The sequence below is a fragment of the Phycodurus eques genome, chromosome 13 (assembly GCF_024500275.1).
Source record: "Phycodurus eques isolate BA_2022a chromosome 13, UOR_Pequ_1.1, whole genome shotgun sequence".
NCBI classification, from domain to species: Eukaryota; Metazoa; Chordata; class Actinopteri; order Syngnathiformes; family Syngnathidae; genus Phycodurus; species Phycodurus eques.
The window spans coordinates 17347155-17363127 of NC_084537.1; the positions used below are offsets into that span (position 1 = coordinate 17347155).

The 15973-nt window shown below is 42.9% G+C and overlaps 1 protein-coding gene across 8 annotated transcripts in view; it reads left to right on the forward strand.

Moving 5' to 3' along the window:
• Nucleotides 1–15973, forward strand: part of LOC133411144 (microtubule cross-linking factor 1) — a 40638-nt gene that overhangs the window by 14273 nt on the left and 10392 nt on the right. For 4 of the 8 annotated variants that reach the window (XR_009769624.1, XM_061693081.1, XM_061693086.1 and 1 more), the window contains exons 4-12: nt 298–351; nt 841–2184; nt 7634–7759; nt 9632–9736; nt 10964–11191; nt 11458–11574; nt 12497–12664; nt 14557–14832; nt 15665–15961. Coding sequence is in view for 7 of the 8 variants with exons in the window: in XM_061693081.1 (XP_061549065.1) it covers nt 298–351; nt 841–2184; nt 7634–7759; nt 9632–9736; nt 10964–11191; nt 11458–11574; nt 12497–12664; nt 14557–14832; nt 15665–15961 (2715 nt within the window). In the remaining variant the exon portion in view is untranslated. The remainder of the gene's footprint in view (nt 1–297; nt 352–840; nt 2185–7633; nt 7760–9631; nt 9737–10963; nt 11192–11457; nt 11575–12496; nt 12665–14556; nt 14833–15664; nt 15962–15973) is intronic. The other 4 variants (XM_061693082.1, XM_061693083.1, XM_061693084.1 and 1 more) reach the window with 4 other exon arrangements.

A 15973-nucleotide genomic window follows, 5' to 3' on the forward strand; every position in this document is an offset into this window, starting at 1 on the left:
AGACGTTAATGCAAGCACAGAACATGGCCACAATCTTCTCTCCAGTCTGCGTTAAACACTTGAAAGTCTTCCATCCGTCATGAGACGTTGACCTGACGATGGAAATGTGTAACGCTCTCTGATGAGGATTAATGTTCTGCTGCCTCCATCTTTTACGGGATAATTATTGATAAAATCTCCAGCGGATCTCCGCTCCTCAACATCATCTTTTGCTCTCATTATGTGTCTCTTCTGGAGTCAATACCGGAATAAGATAAAATACGTCCTAATTCTCTGTTGTTGTTTTTTGTTTTACAGACTGCACTGAGGCGACGAGGGAGCTCATTTAAGGACAAGAAATCCACCAGCCAGGTAAAGGCTAAACTATTTTAACATATTAATATTTGATTTTATTTGTTTTCTCAATTGTATCTATATTATTATTTTTAGATTTTAATTGAACTTATTCACCTGAGGAGGACGACCTGACAATTTTCCAGGTTTCTGAGCTCGTTTCAGAGCCACAAAAGACATGGGACTAGACAAAAATAGTAGAGAGCTGGGACAGCCGTATGAATTTCAATGCTTGACACTCAACTTCTCCAATCCTATTGTGTTGAAAGCAGTTGTCTGCAGCGCTAACGATATCCAATTATCAGATGGTGGGATGCCTTGCCGCTGTGTGGATGTGCACATAGTCATGGCAAAATAGTTTTTTTTGCCAGGTTCTGTGTGAAAGATAAATAAATTCCAGATCTTTTGTTACGGCTCTGATTCATTTATTTTTCAGATCTCTGTGTGTAAGAGGTATTAATTTAACAAAATGTCTATATGAGACTAATGAAAATGTCTCGCCACTAGGAGGACAGTGCTGACCTCAGGTGCCAGCTCCAGTTCGCTAAGGAGGAGTCGGGCCTGATGCGTAAAAAAATGGCCAAGCTGGGCCGGGAGAAGGACGAACTGGAGCAGGAGCTGCAGAAGTACAAGTCGGTCTACGGGGATGTGGACTGTCCTCTTCCCCTGGCTGAGTGCTCAGGCGGCGGCCCCCATTCCACTCGGGAAGCGGAGCTGCGACTGCGTCTCAAGCTGGTGGAGGAGGAAGCCAACATCCTGGGGAGGAAGATCGTGGAGTTGGAGGTGGAGAATCGCAGCCTGCGGGCCGAAAACGACGACATCCGCTGCCAGTACGAGCGAGACTGCTTCGGCCGGGAGCCCTTCTCCAGCATGCCCTCGTCACCCTACGGTGGCGACGTACTTGAGTCGGCTGGCGAGCTCCGTCGTCACCTTCAGTTTGTGGAAGAGGAAGCGGAGCTGCTCCGTCGCTCCATCACGGAGATTGAGGACCACAACAGGCAGCTTACCTCGGAGCTCAATCGCTTCAAATTCAGTTCTGACCCGGCAGGCGAGGACAGCGGTGAGGGAGGATTATTTAAACCCACTAATGGCTCCAACGGCGGGATGATGATGATGGAGGAACTGAAATCTGCCAGGATGCAGATCAACGAGCTAAGCGGAAAAGTGATGAAGCTTCAGTACGAGAACCGGGTTCTCCTATCTAACGTCCAGCGTTGCGACCTGGCGGCACACTTGGGCCTGAGAACCGGCAGCCCGCGAGACAGCGACGCCGACAGTGAGGGCGGCCGGCGGGAAGCGACTGAAGATGAGGAGGCAGGGCGACTACTTCTCCTCCAACCCAAGAGGGAGGGCCCTATTGGCGGAGAGAGCGACTCTGAAGACCTGTTTGAGAAAACCACCACCTCGGGGTTCGGAAGCATCCGGCCCTCGGATGGCATCGAGCTTAGCGCTGCAGAGCACGCCAACCGCCGCAGGGAGGAACGGGAATCCTTTGCCAATTTGAAAAGAGAGGCAGATAGACTTGGGAAGTCTGTGGACCGTCTTATCACTGATACGGACAGTCTGATCCTCGAGGGAAAACTTCTGGTAACGACGGCAGAGGGTCTGCAGGGAGGAGGCGATCCCCAAGTCCTGGACACTATCAATACCTGCATGAAAGCTTTCCGCACCGAGCTGCACATCTTCGTGGAGAAGCTGGAACATGTTGGTGATGGACTAAGGGACAGGACGGATGACCTGTCCCCGATGCCAAACCTCACGGAGTCCAGCAGTTTCCTGTCTACGGTCACCTCAATGTCGCGGGATTCTCCCATTGCCACCTTCGGGAGAGACCTGATGACGGACTTCCAGGTAATTTCAGTTGGGCGTTCTTTGCCAGGCAAGATGCAACGTATGCCACCTTACATATAATGTACTAATACTCTGTCTCTAAATGTCGGCTTCGACCTAGCCCTGCGACTGCCTGGTGAGATCTATGCTAAATGTTTTTCTGTGGTCAGGCCACCAGTATTCCTTGTTAAATTGCGGGTCAGCTAAGAGGGAGGGATACTGTTTCAGAATCATCTTTATCTGCCAAGTATGTCAAAAACATACAAGGAATTTGTCTCTGGTAGTTGAAGCCGCTCAAGTACGACAACAGACAGCAGGTGTGAAAAAATATAATTTTTGGACATAAAAACACACTACAGAGAGTCATTAAGCAATGAAAGGTTACCACAAAAGTGGTACTAATGATACAATGACAATTATGCAAATGATGCAGTTCTCAAGCAATTTAGAGCAGTTTGATGTGACAAATAGAGGGATAATCTGATACAGTTCCAATTGTGCCAATGATGCAGAGGGTTCTCAAGCCCGTGAGTGGCCAGTATTAGTCGACGACAGATATGCAAATAATGCCGAGTGATGAGACTACTGCAACTGTAAATAGGAAGTCCTACATCAAAATAAATGAACAAATCCATTTTGATAAAAACTGGAATATTGTTGACAGAAGGATGAGAGTATCCCAAACTATCGCAGTAACTATAGTTTCCACCAAGCTGTAAGGTTCGCTTTGGTTGGCTGCAGGGTTATTTGGATCTGTAATCCTGACCAGGGTTGCATTTGCGGAATGGCAATTTCAGGCTTGTAAATAGCATGACACCATAGCTCAACAGAGGTGCATTGTGGTGCGGTGTGCGAGCTTTACCTGTAAGCAGTTGATGCAAACTCTCCTGTTCATCTGGTAACCCGGCAAGAGTGTGTGGAGAAGTGGGATGATACGGGTCAAATATTTTGGGACCCTTCACAATGACAACGACAAAAAATTGCAGACAATTCCTAACTGAACTGCATTACTTGGTGGAAAGAGGGCTCTTAGCCAGTTGATGAAAAGGCCCTTTTTGGATCATGTTATCATTTATCTTCTGACGAATTATTCAGCCTTTTGGGGCCCTCAGCATGCATGAAAACTAACCAATTTTTGCCAGCACCTGGTAAAAATACATTCATTTTAGGAGTCCCAAACACAATCCTGCAAAACTCACTCATATAGCGACCTGGAGAGGTCTGACACCAGTTTCACCGACTTGCGTGAAATTGGGTAGACATGTCTATCATAACGGAACACATACGGAAGTCTCAAGAACCCGTGACATGTAATTGAACAGGAAATTGGACAATGTGGTTTGCAGAGCTGTCAAACGGTAGGGATCGTTTTTTTTTTTTTTTTATTTGATTTTGTTTGTTTCATTACGGAAATCACCGGAGGCTAACTCGTTATGCCCATAACGCTGATTGTTCCGGATATCTGAAAAAAATCCAGCGTTGCACATTACCGCTGCCCCGGGGCCAGTACAGCGGGGTGTCGGGCCACCAAGACGCTTCAGACACTGGCGAGTATGAATTTCATGAATGGATTCAATGAAGCAAACACTAAATTATATTTTAAAAAAAAGAAAAAGAAATGTCCTCATTGAACAGTCGCGCAGGCTCTCTGATTTCCACTGTGCTGCCCCAGCTACCTACGAGCTACCACTGGCTAGCGGCTAAACACGGATCCGTGGAGGTGAAAGTGGGCCGCATAAGTCACTTAATCATCACTTCTGTGGCAGCGAAAAAGCTAGACTACTGAAAAGTATCTTCATCACGTCGGGAGGAAGACGGAGAAGCAGTGCTAATTGCTAAGCTATTGTGACGTAGTCTCAAAACATCAGAGGAAGTGATCGGGTGATACAGTACACTTGTCACGTAGGTCTGGCTGGAACCACGTTATAGTAGAGAGTAACAAACTTGGAACATTTGTACAAGAAGAAAATAAAAAAGATAAAATAGAAACCTGAACTATTGTCCGTGCTAAACTATCCAATACAATCTGTCAGCAATGTTATTGGTTTGTTTGAAAAATAGAGTGGGGAGTTTTGATTTTGACTTTTGAGATCTGATTAATCTGATTCAATAGACTTGCTTTACTTACTGTGGTTGAAAAAAGAATCGGGAAAGGCTAATTAATCCACTGACAGATATTTCTGACGATGGCCCGTTAAAATCTCCGACAGGCCTACTATGATTCAGGCTGCAACTGCGTCGATATAATAAATGCTGTACATTCAAGTAACAAATATTGAAGCCATAATTTATTTGTGATTATGATTATAGAGTAATGATTATATTGTGCAATTTTGAGCAAATTCCATGGCTGGTACATTGACCAATTCCTGCGAAGGAATTGGCCCAAATGAGTCCTAACAGGAAGCAGGTATCCTTTATGGATGGACAACACTAAATTGCAAAGCTTTTTTTTTTTTTTGCCTACACCATCAAATGTGGGTGGAGCATGGTATCAAAATTGGATCATTTTGAGGATTCACCATGGAAAAGTGGGTACAAGGTCCCGTTCAGTTAGCTTCGAAGTCTTGAGAAGAATAATGTTTAGACGCCTGTCGGGAGCCACCCAGCTCTACCACACTGGCACAGTCGCCCACCCCTACCCCGCCGCCATCACTTCCTGCCGCCGCCACATTGCCATCTACATCTCCATGCACATGCTCCCCACAGAGCGCCGCCTCGCTTGCCGCCCGCACGTATTGCCCGCCCACTTGGCCGCGATCCGAGCGTCTTTTGACTTGACTGCATGGTGGATGGCTTCTGAACAGGCCTGCCTCTTATCTCTGTGGCTCTTAATGGGCGTCACTGTTTTGTGTTGTACGTTGTCACCAAGGAGACAAACATCACGTTGTGTGTCGGCAAACAAAAAGGCTCTAAAGCAGGGGTTGCATGATGGAGGGAGCTTGCCGGCTTTCAGGAATGTTCTCCAACCGCCCGTGCAGGCTGAGAAGGGAAACTGCCTTCATCCCCTCCCACTCCTCGTCCTCCTCTTCCTGCAGAGCTCACTGGCTGAGTCCCGATGGAGCTGGGTGGATTCTGCACTCGCAGCTCTCACAGGTTTAAAGCAATCGGGCCTTTAGTCGGCCTGATCTCCACCAGGGTTGAACAAAACTGGGATGGGGAATCAGCATATTTGCTTGTTTTTTTTTAAATTCATATCTCAGCAGGGCACTCCTGGTTAAAAAAAGGACGTAAGACTGCAGGACCGTGCCATTTGTTTCTTGGCCGAGGGGAACAATTCCATTATAAATCAAACGACAAAAAATCCTCAAACAAAGGTGACGTAATTGTAGAGTAATTTCATTTGTTTGCTAGCAGGCTACTTTCGGTTCCTAGAGAATGACGTAAGGACATCGGACGCCGTCATTTGTCTTCTGGGATGGGGGTGGGGATGGTCACAATGTGACTGAAATGACAAAAATGAAAATATCGCTGAGTGTCATTTCTGCCATTTCTTGTCCGTCTGTTTGTTAGCTTGCGGGCTACTTCCTGGTTCATGGCAAATGACGTAGGAACGTACAACTCTACCATTTGTGTTCTGGTGTTTGGGGGGGGGGGGGGGGGGGGGGGGGGGGGGGGGGGGGGGGTGCGATCTTAGGGGACGGTTAAATCATGACACAAAAACGGAAAATGATTTACATTGTGGAGTGACTTTTTTGTGTATTATGTCCATCCATATGTTAGCCTGCAGGCTACTTCCTGCTTCATGGAGAATGATGTAAGGACGTGTGACGATACCATTTCTCTCCTGTTGTAGGAGGGGACGATTCTGTCATGACTCGAACGTAAAACAGACAAAATTCCTCGAAAGTGAAACTCTTTTGATCCTCCATCCTTATGTTAGCTAGCAGGCTACTTCCTGATTGGTTGGGTTAGGGCTGCCATCCGGGGATGACATAATATGATGGAACTGTACTGTTTTTAATTCTGGGGGGGCGGTAATACTACATCGTGAATCAACATTACCCATAAAAATATATTGTTGGCTAAGTAAAAAAAATGCAAATCAGCGCTTTTCTAAATGTATATGGCAAATTACGCTTCATGTTTTGTTGAGTAGCTAGCCGTTAACGTGTCCCACTGCGAGCTGCGATCCGAACCTTTCTCTGCATTATGTTAAGAAGTCTACCACCCTGCTTTTTCTGGCGTCAACGCTTCAAAGAGCCTTAAGGGCCTGCCTGTCAATTGACCTCCACTGGAATCTTCCATCACGCTACTGTTCGCCGTCAAGCTAGGCGCCCGACGCTAGCTACTAAGGAGCTTGGACGTTACAGAAAGAGCACAAAAATACGCTCATAGGCGTGAATAGGTGAAACGTTCTACGAATAGTTGCACAGGAAAAAAAAAATCTGAGGCGAGTTCGCAAACGTTAGAGCGTCAGCCTCACAGTTCTGAGGACCCCGGTTCAATCCCCGGCCCCGACTGTGTGGAGTTTGTATGTTCTCCCCGTGCCTGCGTGGGTTTTCTCCGGGCACTCCGGTTTCCTCCCACATCCCAAAAACATGCATGAATTGGAGACTCTAAATTGCCCGTAGGCATGACTGTGAGTGCGAATGGTTGTCTGTTTGTATGTGCCCTGCGATTGGCTGGCAACCAGTTCAGAGTGTACCCCGCCTCCTGCCCGATGACAGCTGGGATAGGCTCCAGCACGCCCGCGACCCCAGTGAGGAGAAGCGGCTCAGAAAATGGATGGATGGATGGATGGAGTTCGCAAACGGTGAATGCCGCCTCGGCGGAGGGTTTACTGTACATCTAAGTTGGTAGTTCTAAGATGTTTTATGTCATTTGGGGTGATGAATGCACCATCCTGGCACTTGAATTTGAAGCCTACAAAAAACAACGACTTTCACGCTAATTTTCTTCCTGCTTTGGACAAGACGCGAGCATGTCGAGCGGCCATTTTGTTGCTCCTGACCACCTCTTTTGGCGCTCGCTTGTCGCACTGCACCTTTTTTTGCCATGATTACCTCTCAAGCCAGCTGCTTTGGTTTGGACTCACGTGTCCGTCATTGCATGCGCTTCATAACGAGTCTTTTGCATTCTTTCCACCCCCCCAAACCTCCTTGAATCCCCCCCTTCCCCCTTCAGATGTTCCAGCCCGCCATTTTGTTCATCCTCATTCTTGTCCTCTTCTCATCTCTGTCATATGCCATCATCTTTAAGTTGGTCTTCCTCTTTGCGCTCTTTTTTCTACTCTAGTCTGTTGTTGTCTTTTTAGCCCCCACCGAAATCCCCTCGTTTTTGCTTATATTCATCAGCCATTCATTGTTTTTTCTTTATTTCCCGCTCGCGTTCTTTCTTCCTCACCCGCTTTGTTGTCCTCTTGTCTTTTTGTCCTCCCGCCACATCACCACAATCTCCTCCACTACCACCCTCCACACCCCCCACCCGTCCACTTCCCGGACCCCCACCCACCCTTCCTCACTCACAGTCCGGTCAAAGGGATGAGCTGGAGTGGCGAGTAGGACAGGAGCGATGCGTGGAGCCCCACAACCAGAGCAGGGGAGGTGCCGCAGGACTCGCTAGGTACCACAGACCCCTGGTTTTAAGAGGAGAGGTCAGTGACGCCCACACCCTACCGGCCCCCCTCTACTTCCTCTATCCCTCCCTTCTACCTGTGGGACTGTGTGGACAATTGGAACCCTGTTATTATTTTCCTCAATAACCTTACAAAATATCGTCAAATTCTTCAAGTCACTTGACAGAATTGCATTGAAATCATCAAAGCAATAGCAACAAAAATAATAATCATAAAAATGATGCCTATTTTTTGGGCAGAAACACAAACCAAAAAATGTATTAACAAAGAATGTATTTTAAAACAATTCACTAAATGTATAGATATAGCATTGATATATGATTATATAGTTTATAGATTTTGTAATTATCATAATTTATTGTGAAATATATATATATTTTAAAAAAAGTATTTTTTCTGATAAAAATCCATTTTATAACGAAAGGCATCCCCACTAATAAATTCAAGTATTTGAAAACATTTTCATCCAAAAAACAAATACAAATATTTTTTTTCTAAATAATAGTAAAAATAATTTAATAAAATTTAATACTGCACTAAGTATGGTTATATATTTTTATATAGTGTAATTTGGATTTAAGTGGCATTAATTTGTGGGGACATGTATTTGTGTATATATATGTATATATATATATATATATATATATATATATACATATTATTATAATAAAAATGCATTGGTAAAAATAAAACCCCAATAAATGTGCGTTTTTTTACATTTTCATCTAAGACAAACAATTGTGAAGAACATTACTAATTGCATCGATACAGCAACCATATGCTATTTTATTTTAATTAGGTCTCATTTCATTATTGAAATCATTAAAAAAAAATCAGTAGTGTTATCAAAAATGTATTTGTAAAAATGAAGCCCTGCGCCTAATTTTTTTTTGTTTGAAGCCAAAATATAAATTAATTTGTTATATAAAAATAGTTATCAAATAAAAGTCATAAACTTTAGCGGTACAGCAACAATCTATTATTATATTGTAATGAAATCCATTTGTAGAAATTAAAGACTGCCCCTCGAATAATGCTTGGCTACTAACAGATAACTGGTACCCTCTGCAGTTAAGTAAAAACCACACAGCTGGGCCTCTATGTCAGGAAATAGGGTAACCGCACTGTTAAAAAAAGTGTCTATTTAAAATAATACATGACTTTTGAATATATTTTTAAAAATAGTTTTCTGAACACCGGACTACAAATTCCCATTTATTTATGCTGCTTAGTCCAGCTTGTCTAGTGACTCACAGTTAGGATGATTTATTTCACTCTTCACTGCCACCCCTCACTTTGCTTGCTTTCCTGCTTGAATTGATTAAAAAAAAAAAAAAAAAAAAAAAAAAATTCATGATTTGAGTCTCGTTTTGCATCAATAACTCAATCACCTTGGTGCCTCACAATTTAGACACGCACACACACAGTCAGTTCAAGTGTACAATTGGTTGAATGTGATGTAACTATTACAGCACATCTGCGTGTGCTCCTTCCATAATCCGAGAGGTGGAGAGGGAATGAGGCGGGATTAGCGCAAACATTTGACCGACAAACCAGGTCGGATTGTGACCTTCCTGAACCTTTAACGCGAGCATACGTTTATTATACAGTTTGTTTCCTTAACTCTCCTGTCATGTGTCTTTTTCCGCTACACCCAAAAATGTTAATGAGTCAATGTGACCTGCTGCATGTTTATAGTAACTATGCAAAGAAATAGCGTGTAAAATTGGGGGTGTTTTATGCAAATTTTTGTTTCAAATATTTTTTCTTTTAAGATTTAAAACAGGTCATTTAACCTGCACCATAACAAGAGAGTTGAGGGCCTTTCTCAAAATGATCGGCGGATTCGTCTCATGTGACAAAAGTAAGACTCGTTTTTGTCGCGCGCAGCTGCGGGAGGCGCCCGCTCTCGACGTGAACCTTCGTCCGGAACACGAACGGCGGCTGAGAATCGCTGCGGACGAACGGGACTCTCCGATTGTCTCGTTGCCTCAGGTATGAGGAAAAAAAACCTTTTTCTTATTCTTGGAGATTTCTTTGATTTGATTTTCTCAAATAATGGCCCTGCCTCCAATATATGGACAATTATCATTCGTTGGATGTATCATCCATAAATGCCTCCCTCCTTTTTTTTTTACCCATCAGGGGGGAAAAAAAAAAAGAGTACTGAGTTAGTTTAAACATGAACATGAAAGAGTTAATTGACGGGCCCATTTGAACTATGTGGCGAACGTAAGTGGCAGCTTTGCAGTAGACTCCGACACAATGTTGTATGCGTCCATGTTTATGTTTCAAGGGCGATACGTCACACATACTCGAACTCTGTCGCCAACCAAAACAGCAGCACAATGAACATTCTATTAGGCATATGGTGGTGCTGCAGTGTCGTGTGCATACATGTTTATATTCTTGGGAAGCATGCAAATTTTTTCCATCAGTTTAAAAAGTTAACTGCTGAACGTCATTGAGCTCTGTTGCTAACCAAAAGAGCAGCACCATTAGCATTTGGTCTACCTTTAGACTCTGGCATGGGGTCGCTCCACAGTATTGTGTACCTTCATGTTTATGTTCCGGCACTTATTTGTTCTGCCCAGTCTGCCTCAGTTTAAAGAATTAAGTCTTGAGCCCTTTTGTACGCAGTTGCTAACCAAAAAAGAAGCACCTCCGGAGGCATGCAATCAGTCTCATACGAGAGTATGCACTCTTTCCTAAGCAGTATCAAAGACGATGTTACACAGTTAGCTGTTAGCATTTAGCTATTAACCCTGAGCAGTTATCATTAGCATTTAGCTTTTTGCAGTTAGCCGTTACCAATTAATTGTTAGCACTTAGTTATTAACAGGTAGCTTTCAGCAGTTACCCGTTAGCAGTTAGCCATTTGCAGTTAGGCGTTAGCTGCCCTTTTGTGTTTAGCAACAAATAGCATTCCAGTTGACTGACTGTGTAGTCACTCCAAAATGTTGTGTGTGTTTATGTGCCACAATAGTTGTTTTTCCCTTGTGTTCTCTTGTTTTTGTTTTAAACTCCACATTCACTTAACATAAATTGTAATATACAACTAACATTGTTTAGTATTATTCCAAGAATGCATTTACAAATAAAGCCATCCCTAAATAGACACCTTCTCGCATCTGGAGTCGAGTTAATAAATGCCCCTGACTTCCTATTTGTGGAGTGCGGTAGTTATTTTATTTGATGGTCCCGATGTCTTGGTTTTTGCAGGAGGATGAGCGGTCGCGTCCGGACCCCCAGCGCCCGCGTCTGGAGCTGCCTGGCCTCCTCCAGGGTCCGGAAGCTTGCTGGGCTCAGGAGCGAGCCTCCCTGCAGCAGGAAATTCGCCTCTTCCGACGCAACACAGCCATCTTCTACATGAAGCTCAAGTCCATCCTGGTGCGTTGGAGGCTCGGAAGCAGGGATGGCGCATCTCCCGACGACGGCGCGCAGCCTGAGGTCAGCAAATATTGTGAGACTTCATCTTAGTGAGCATGGGAAGCAGGGGTGGGCAAACTTTTGTGCTCAAGGCTCACATTTGACTTTTAAAATGAACAGATGAGTCAGATTTGTAGATGATATTCACATTTTGTATTTGTAATATAATGTAATGCCCTCCTCGCACGTCAGAAAGGAGAGCCGCAATCTGTGTGTGTATTCTTTTGCGGGATCTCGACTCTGTAAATCCTGTGATTTAAGGTGGTGGCATTTATTTGTCTATGCAGGTGGAGAAGTTGGAAGGCATCCCCGAGCTGGGCGGGATGACGCAGCAGACTGAGGGCAACGGAGGGTCCGTTCTCCCGTCCGTGTCGCCCGATGGACACCTGCAGTACCAGCAACAGGTAATCCCATAGTCTGGATCTTGGACCAATCCAGTGTATGGAAAATATGGTGTAAAAAATAATCAATAATCCAGGCTCATCATAAAAACAGGATGAGACGGGACAAAGCAGTTGAACACTAGCTCACCACCTCAATCTGTTTTTTGCCTTTTCTCTGGATTTTGTGTGTGTATTGCCTGCAGAGTTACGATAAACCAGAGGTGTTTTTCATTGGCCTGCCGCATGGTTTAAAAGAAATAAAACAAAATTAAGATACCTAAGATAGATACTATATTTAAATTTTTAATTTAAAAAAAAAATTGAAAACGAATTATTGAAGTATTTCCTTTTTAAAATAATTTTTTGTATGAATTTCTTTTTATTTTATTTTGACAAAAGGCAAATGATGTTGTTTTTTTCTGTATGGGGATAATTAATATAGTTAATAATTTTCCATTTTATATATATATATATATATATATATATATATATATATATATATATATATATATATATATAAACTTTAAACCATTTTTGTTGTAAATAAAAATTAATTTAGAAGTTTTTATAATTTTTGTTTCATTTTGATTAAGCATTTTAAAAGTGTTTTATAAAATTTTTTAAAAGTATGTATTTATCTTTTTATCTTAACAACCGGTAAATAATATCAACAGGCACTCCATGTCCTTTATTCGTATTTGGTCCTTGCTTAATAATTATTTTTCAAAATAATGAGTCCTTTAAAATAATATTTTTTATTTTTTATTTTTTATTTTTTTTATACAAACTTCTCAACGTCAGTAATCTTCCAAGGCCTGGCTTACTCAACATTTTATTGTTGGGAGTGTTACCATTTACAACAGTTACTTGTAAGCTTGTTTTTGCATTTAAATGATAATAATTTTTTTGTTTTAATGATTACTTACACCCATCATATTCGCAGTTTGGGGAGAACCGGCGAATGCTGCAGGCGCTGCGCACCCTGCTCGAGCAGTTCCGTGAGGAGCTGCGCGAGGAGGACGCGCGCCGCTGCCAACTGCAGCAGGCCTACGCCAACGACAAAGCCGCCTGGGAGGTGAAATGGGCCGCGATGAAGTGCCAACTCACTCAGGTACGCGCACAGATGGCCGCGCGGCTCGACCTTAAATAGGACGGAACACAAAGAGGCGACAGTGAACATGTTGTCGGTGGTGGTGTGGGAGTGTAATTAGTGGAATCTCCTCAATCAGATTAAAGGTATAGAAAAAGAGATTATTAAGAGTTTTAAAAAAATATATATATTTGAAAAATAACTAATTATAATAAAAACCATTTTGTTTTTTTAGCAAACTTTAAGATTTTTAAAAATATTTTTAAAAATCATTTTCAACACTATTGTCAGACTACATTATTGTTTTATTGTGAAATATATATATATATATATATGTGTGTGCGCGCGCAGGCACACTTCATTCCCTTTGATCTGCTACTAAGAGAAGCCCTTCTTCGATTCGCTGACAGGTTTCAGCTAAAAATATCCACAAATTAGCTCATACGGGCAGAAATTCCAAAGTGTTCTCCAAGTCGACTCCCTAAAAATTACTGTGGTGTTTTAACTGCGTCACTTGCCCTAAAAGACTTGACTTAGATAGGGCGCAAATCCAACGTTGTGAGAAGTGTGGGCAGTCGAATAGGTCATGTACTTTAGTAAAAAAAAAAAAAAAAATCGGTAATGTATTTGTTATGGAGGATTTTAGAGGCATTTGAAGTGCTCATTCGATGTTTCTTTTGTAGAAAATTCCACCAAGATCCACTTGTCACTTTCCTACTGTGATGCACTAACTCGTATCGCAGCTATGATGTCATCTATGACGTGGTGTCATCATAAAAACAACTTTTCTCAGAGCTCGCCGAATAACACGCAACAGTGGGAACCAATGAAGGAACTTTTTTTTCTGAGGGCTTTTGGGAGGGCGATTATCCGTCCGGGCTCACTCTTAATCTGTGCGGTTTTGCACGCTCCGTATCGTTGCACGGAGCCACACCGAGGTCAACGGGCCCCTCCGTGAGAGTTAATTGACGTAGCTGGCTCTGACCGCGTGCTGCCCTTCACATTTGCAGTTTGGTAATCATTGGCAGGAGGGAGCCTTTAAGACATGAATAATCGTAATTGTTAGCATGCGAGCATGATGGTATTAGTTGGTGCACGAAAAAGTCAAACATAATGTAAATGTGGGACAATGCAAATGTGCGCAGTTTGCGAATCCCTGTATACGGCGTTGGTGCCTTGTGATGCATGACTACACTCTTAACTCAAAACATTTCTGTCTGACATCATCTTTCCCCATTGAATACAATGGAAAGCCCTTTAATCCGTTCCAGCCTCCCAACAATATATAACAATATATTGTAATATGTTTTTGAATGAAACGGCACTATAATAATTGACTTCAGAAAAACACAGTAATGACATAATTAAATAGAAGGTAAAGAATTATACAGTTTTTGCTCATTTTTTTGCTTCAATTGAACGGACATGAGGCTGCTCCTCCTGGTGTGCGCTACTTAGCCACCTGGGAGCAGTATAATACAGACAAGCGGATATACATGAAGGAGATGGTCACAATTGCTCAGTAAGCTGCAGTAATATCAGTCGTTCTTCACCGAGGATAAAGAATAGATGCCTGTGAGTATTGCTATAATGTCTGTCTACCTTTGCTGCTCCACTCTTTGTGTTTAAATAGCTGTTGTTTAAAGGGTTATAACACCGCAACACCGATGGCACTCGTATACATTGTTTTTTAGCGCTAAACTAACTGAAGTGGGTTGAGTTGGGTTCACTGCCACCATTCAAACCTCAAATTTTGGCTTGCAAGTCAAAGCAAAGAAAATCGGCTGAACGGCTCTTATCTCAAAAAAAAAAGAATACATAAAATAATCATACTTTTAATCTTGTTGCATATCGTGATGTGATGATAGCTGAACCAGGACAGCACTTGAATAATAACCGCGCGTGTCGTGCAGGTGGAAGAGGAGGCGCGAGGCAGAGCGCGAGGCCAAGCTCAGGGGGGCGAAGGAGAAGTGTCGTCCCGGGACGGCGAGTGGGCGCTGAAGCAGGAGCGCGAGGAGCACCGGCGCCTGCTGGCCGAGAGCCACAACACCTCGCTGGACCTGCGCTGGCGCCTGCAGCACGGCGAGAAGCGATGGAGCCGCGAGAGGGCCGAGCTGCTTGAGCAGTTTGAGCGGCAGAGGCAGGAGTGGGACGGAGGCACCCGTGAACTCCACCACAAGGTGGACAGGGTGAGGAGTCCGTCACTATTTGATTAGACTTTTTCACTTTTTGGTGAGTTGTTTTTTGGGGGATAATTAAAAAAGAAAAAATCTGATTTAATTATTGAGTTATGTCACGATATTTGCATCACTTTGAAAAGATAGTTGATAAAAAAATATATATAATAAATATCTATAAATAAAATAAATATATAAATAAATATAAATATATATATATATATATATATATAAATAATATTTACAAATATTACGTAATACCAAACCTTATGTCAAACCTTTTATTGCATAAAAATATGTTTGTTAGATTTAATCACAGTGATATGTCATTATGTCAACACTGTGCATTGGAACCCTATGAATAATTAGAAATTCTACATAGATATATCATACATAATAAATAAAACAACAAGGTACATAAGACCTTTTAATCATCATATTTAATTATACATGATGTCTTTGTATTATCAGTCATCACTATGCATTGAAAGTATGAAAACATTTATAGAAAGAATTGAAATACAATTTCTTTACATTTGAAACACCTATAATTGCTTAATTATTAGCATGTGCAATTATAATCATATATTATTATTACATAAACACTTTGCACAGGAACCATGGGGAAAATATTTGAAAAAAAATGTTAATATACGGAAATCTTTTACTTTTTTTTTTTTTTACAATTATTAAACGACATGACCATAACTTAAATAACTAATAACTAAGGTTAAGCCATCCACGCAATGCAAGAACCCCACAGACCCAACTGAGAAAAAGTGGGCTCATAGAACAGGAAAGTTATTCTTCCCAAAGTGTCCCAATACCTTTGTCCATGTGTCAGCTGCAGAGGGAGCTGAACTGCCGCCAAGGTGAGGGCACCGAGGACGTCGGCTCATTTACCGGCGCCCGCTCCCCGCGTTCCCCGCGGGCCGCCGCCCCTGTCCCGGTGCCGCCCGTCCGCTCCCTCTCCGACTCGGAGGCCGTGCTCGCGGAGCAAGGGGGGTCTGCCTTCGTGAAACTGAGAAGCCCGACGGAGAGTCCCTCCTTGGACGCTCTGTCTCTGGATCCCCTCGCCGGTCTGGAGGTCCCCCCTCCCTGCAGGCTGGAGGGTGAGAAGAGGTTCCCCTGTATGCAGGAGGTAAAGCTCGCA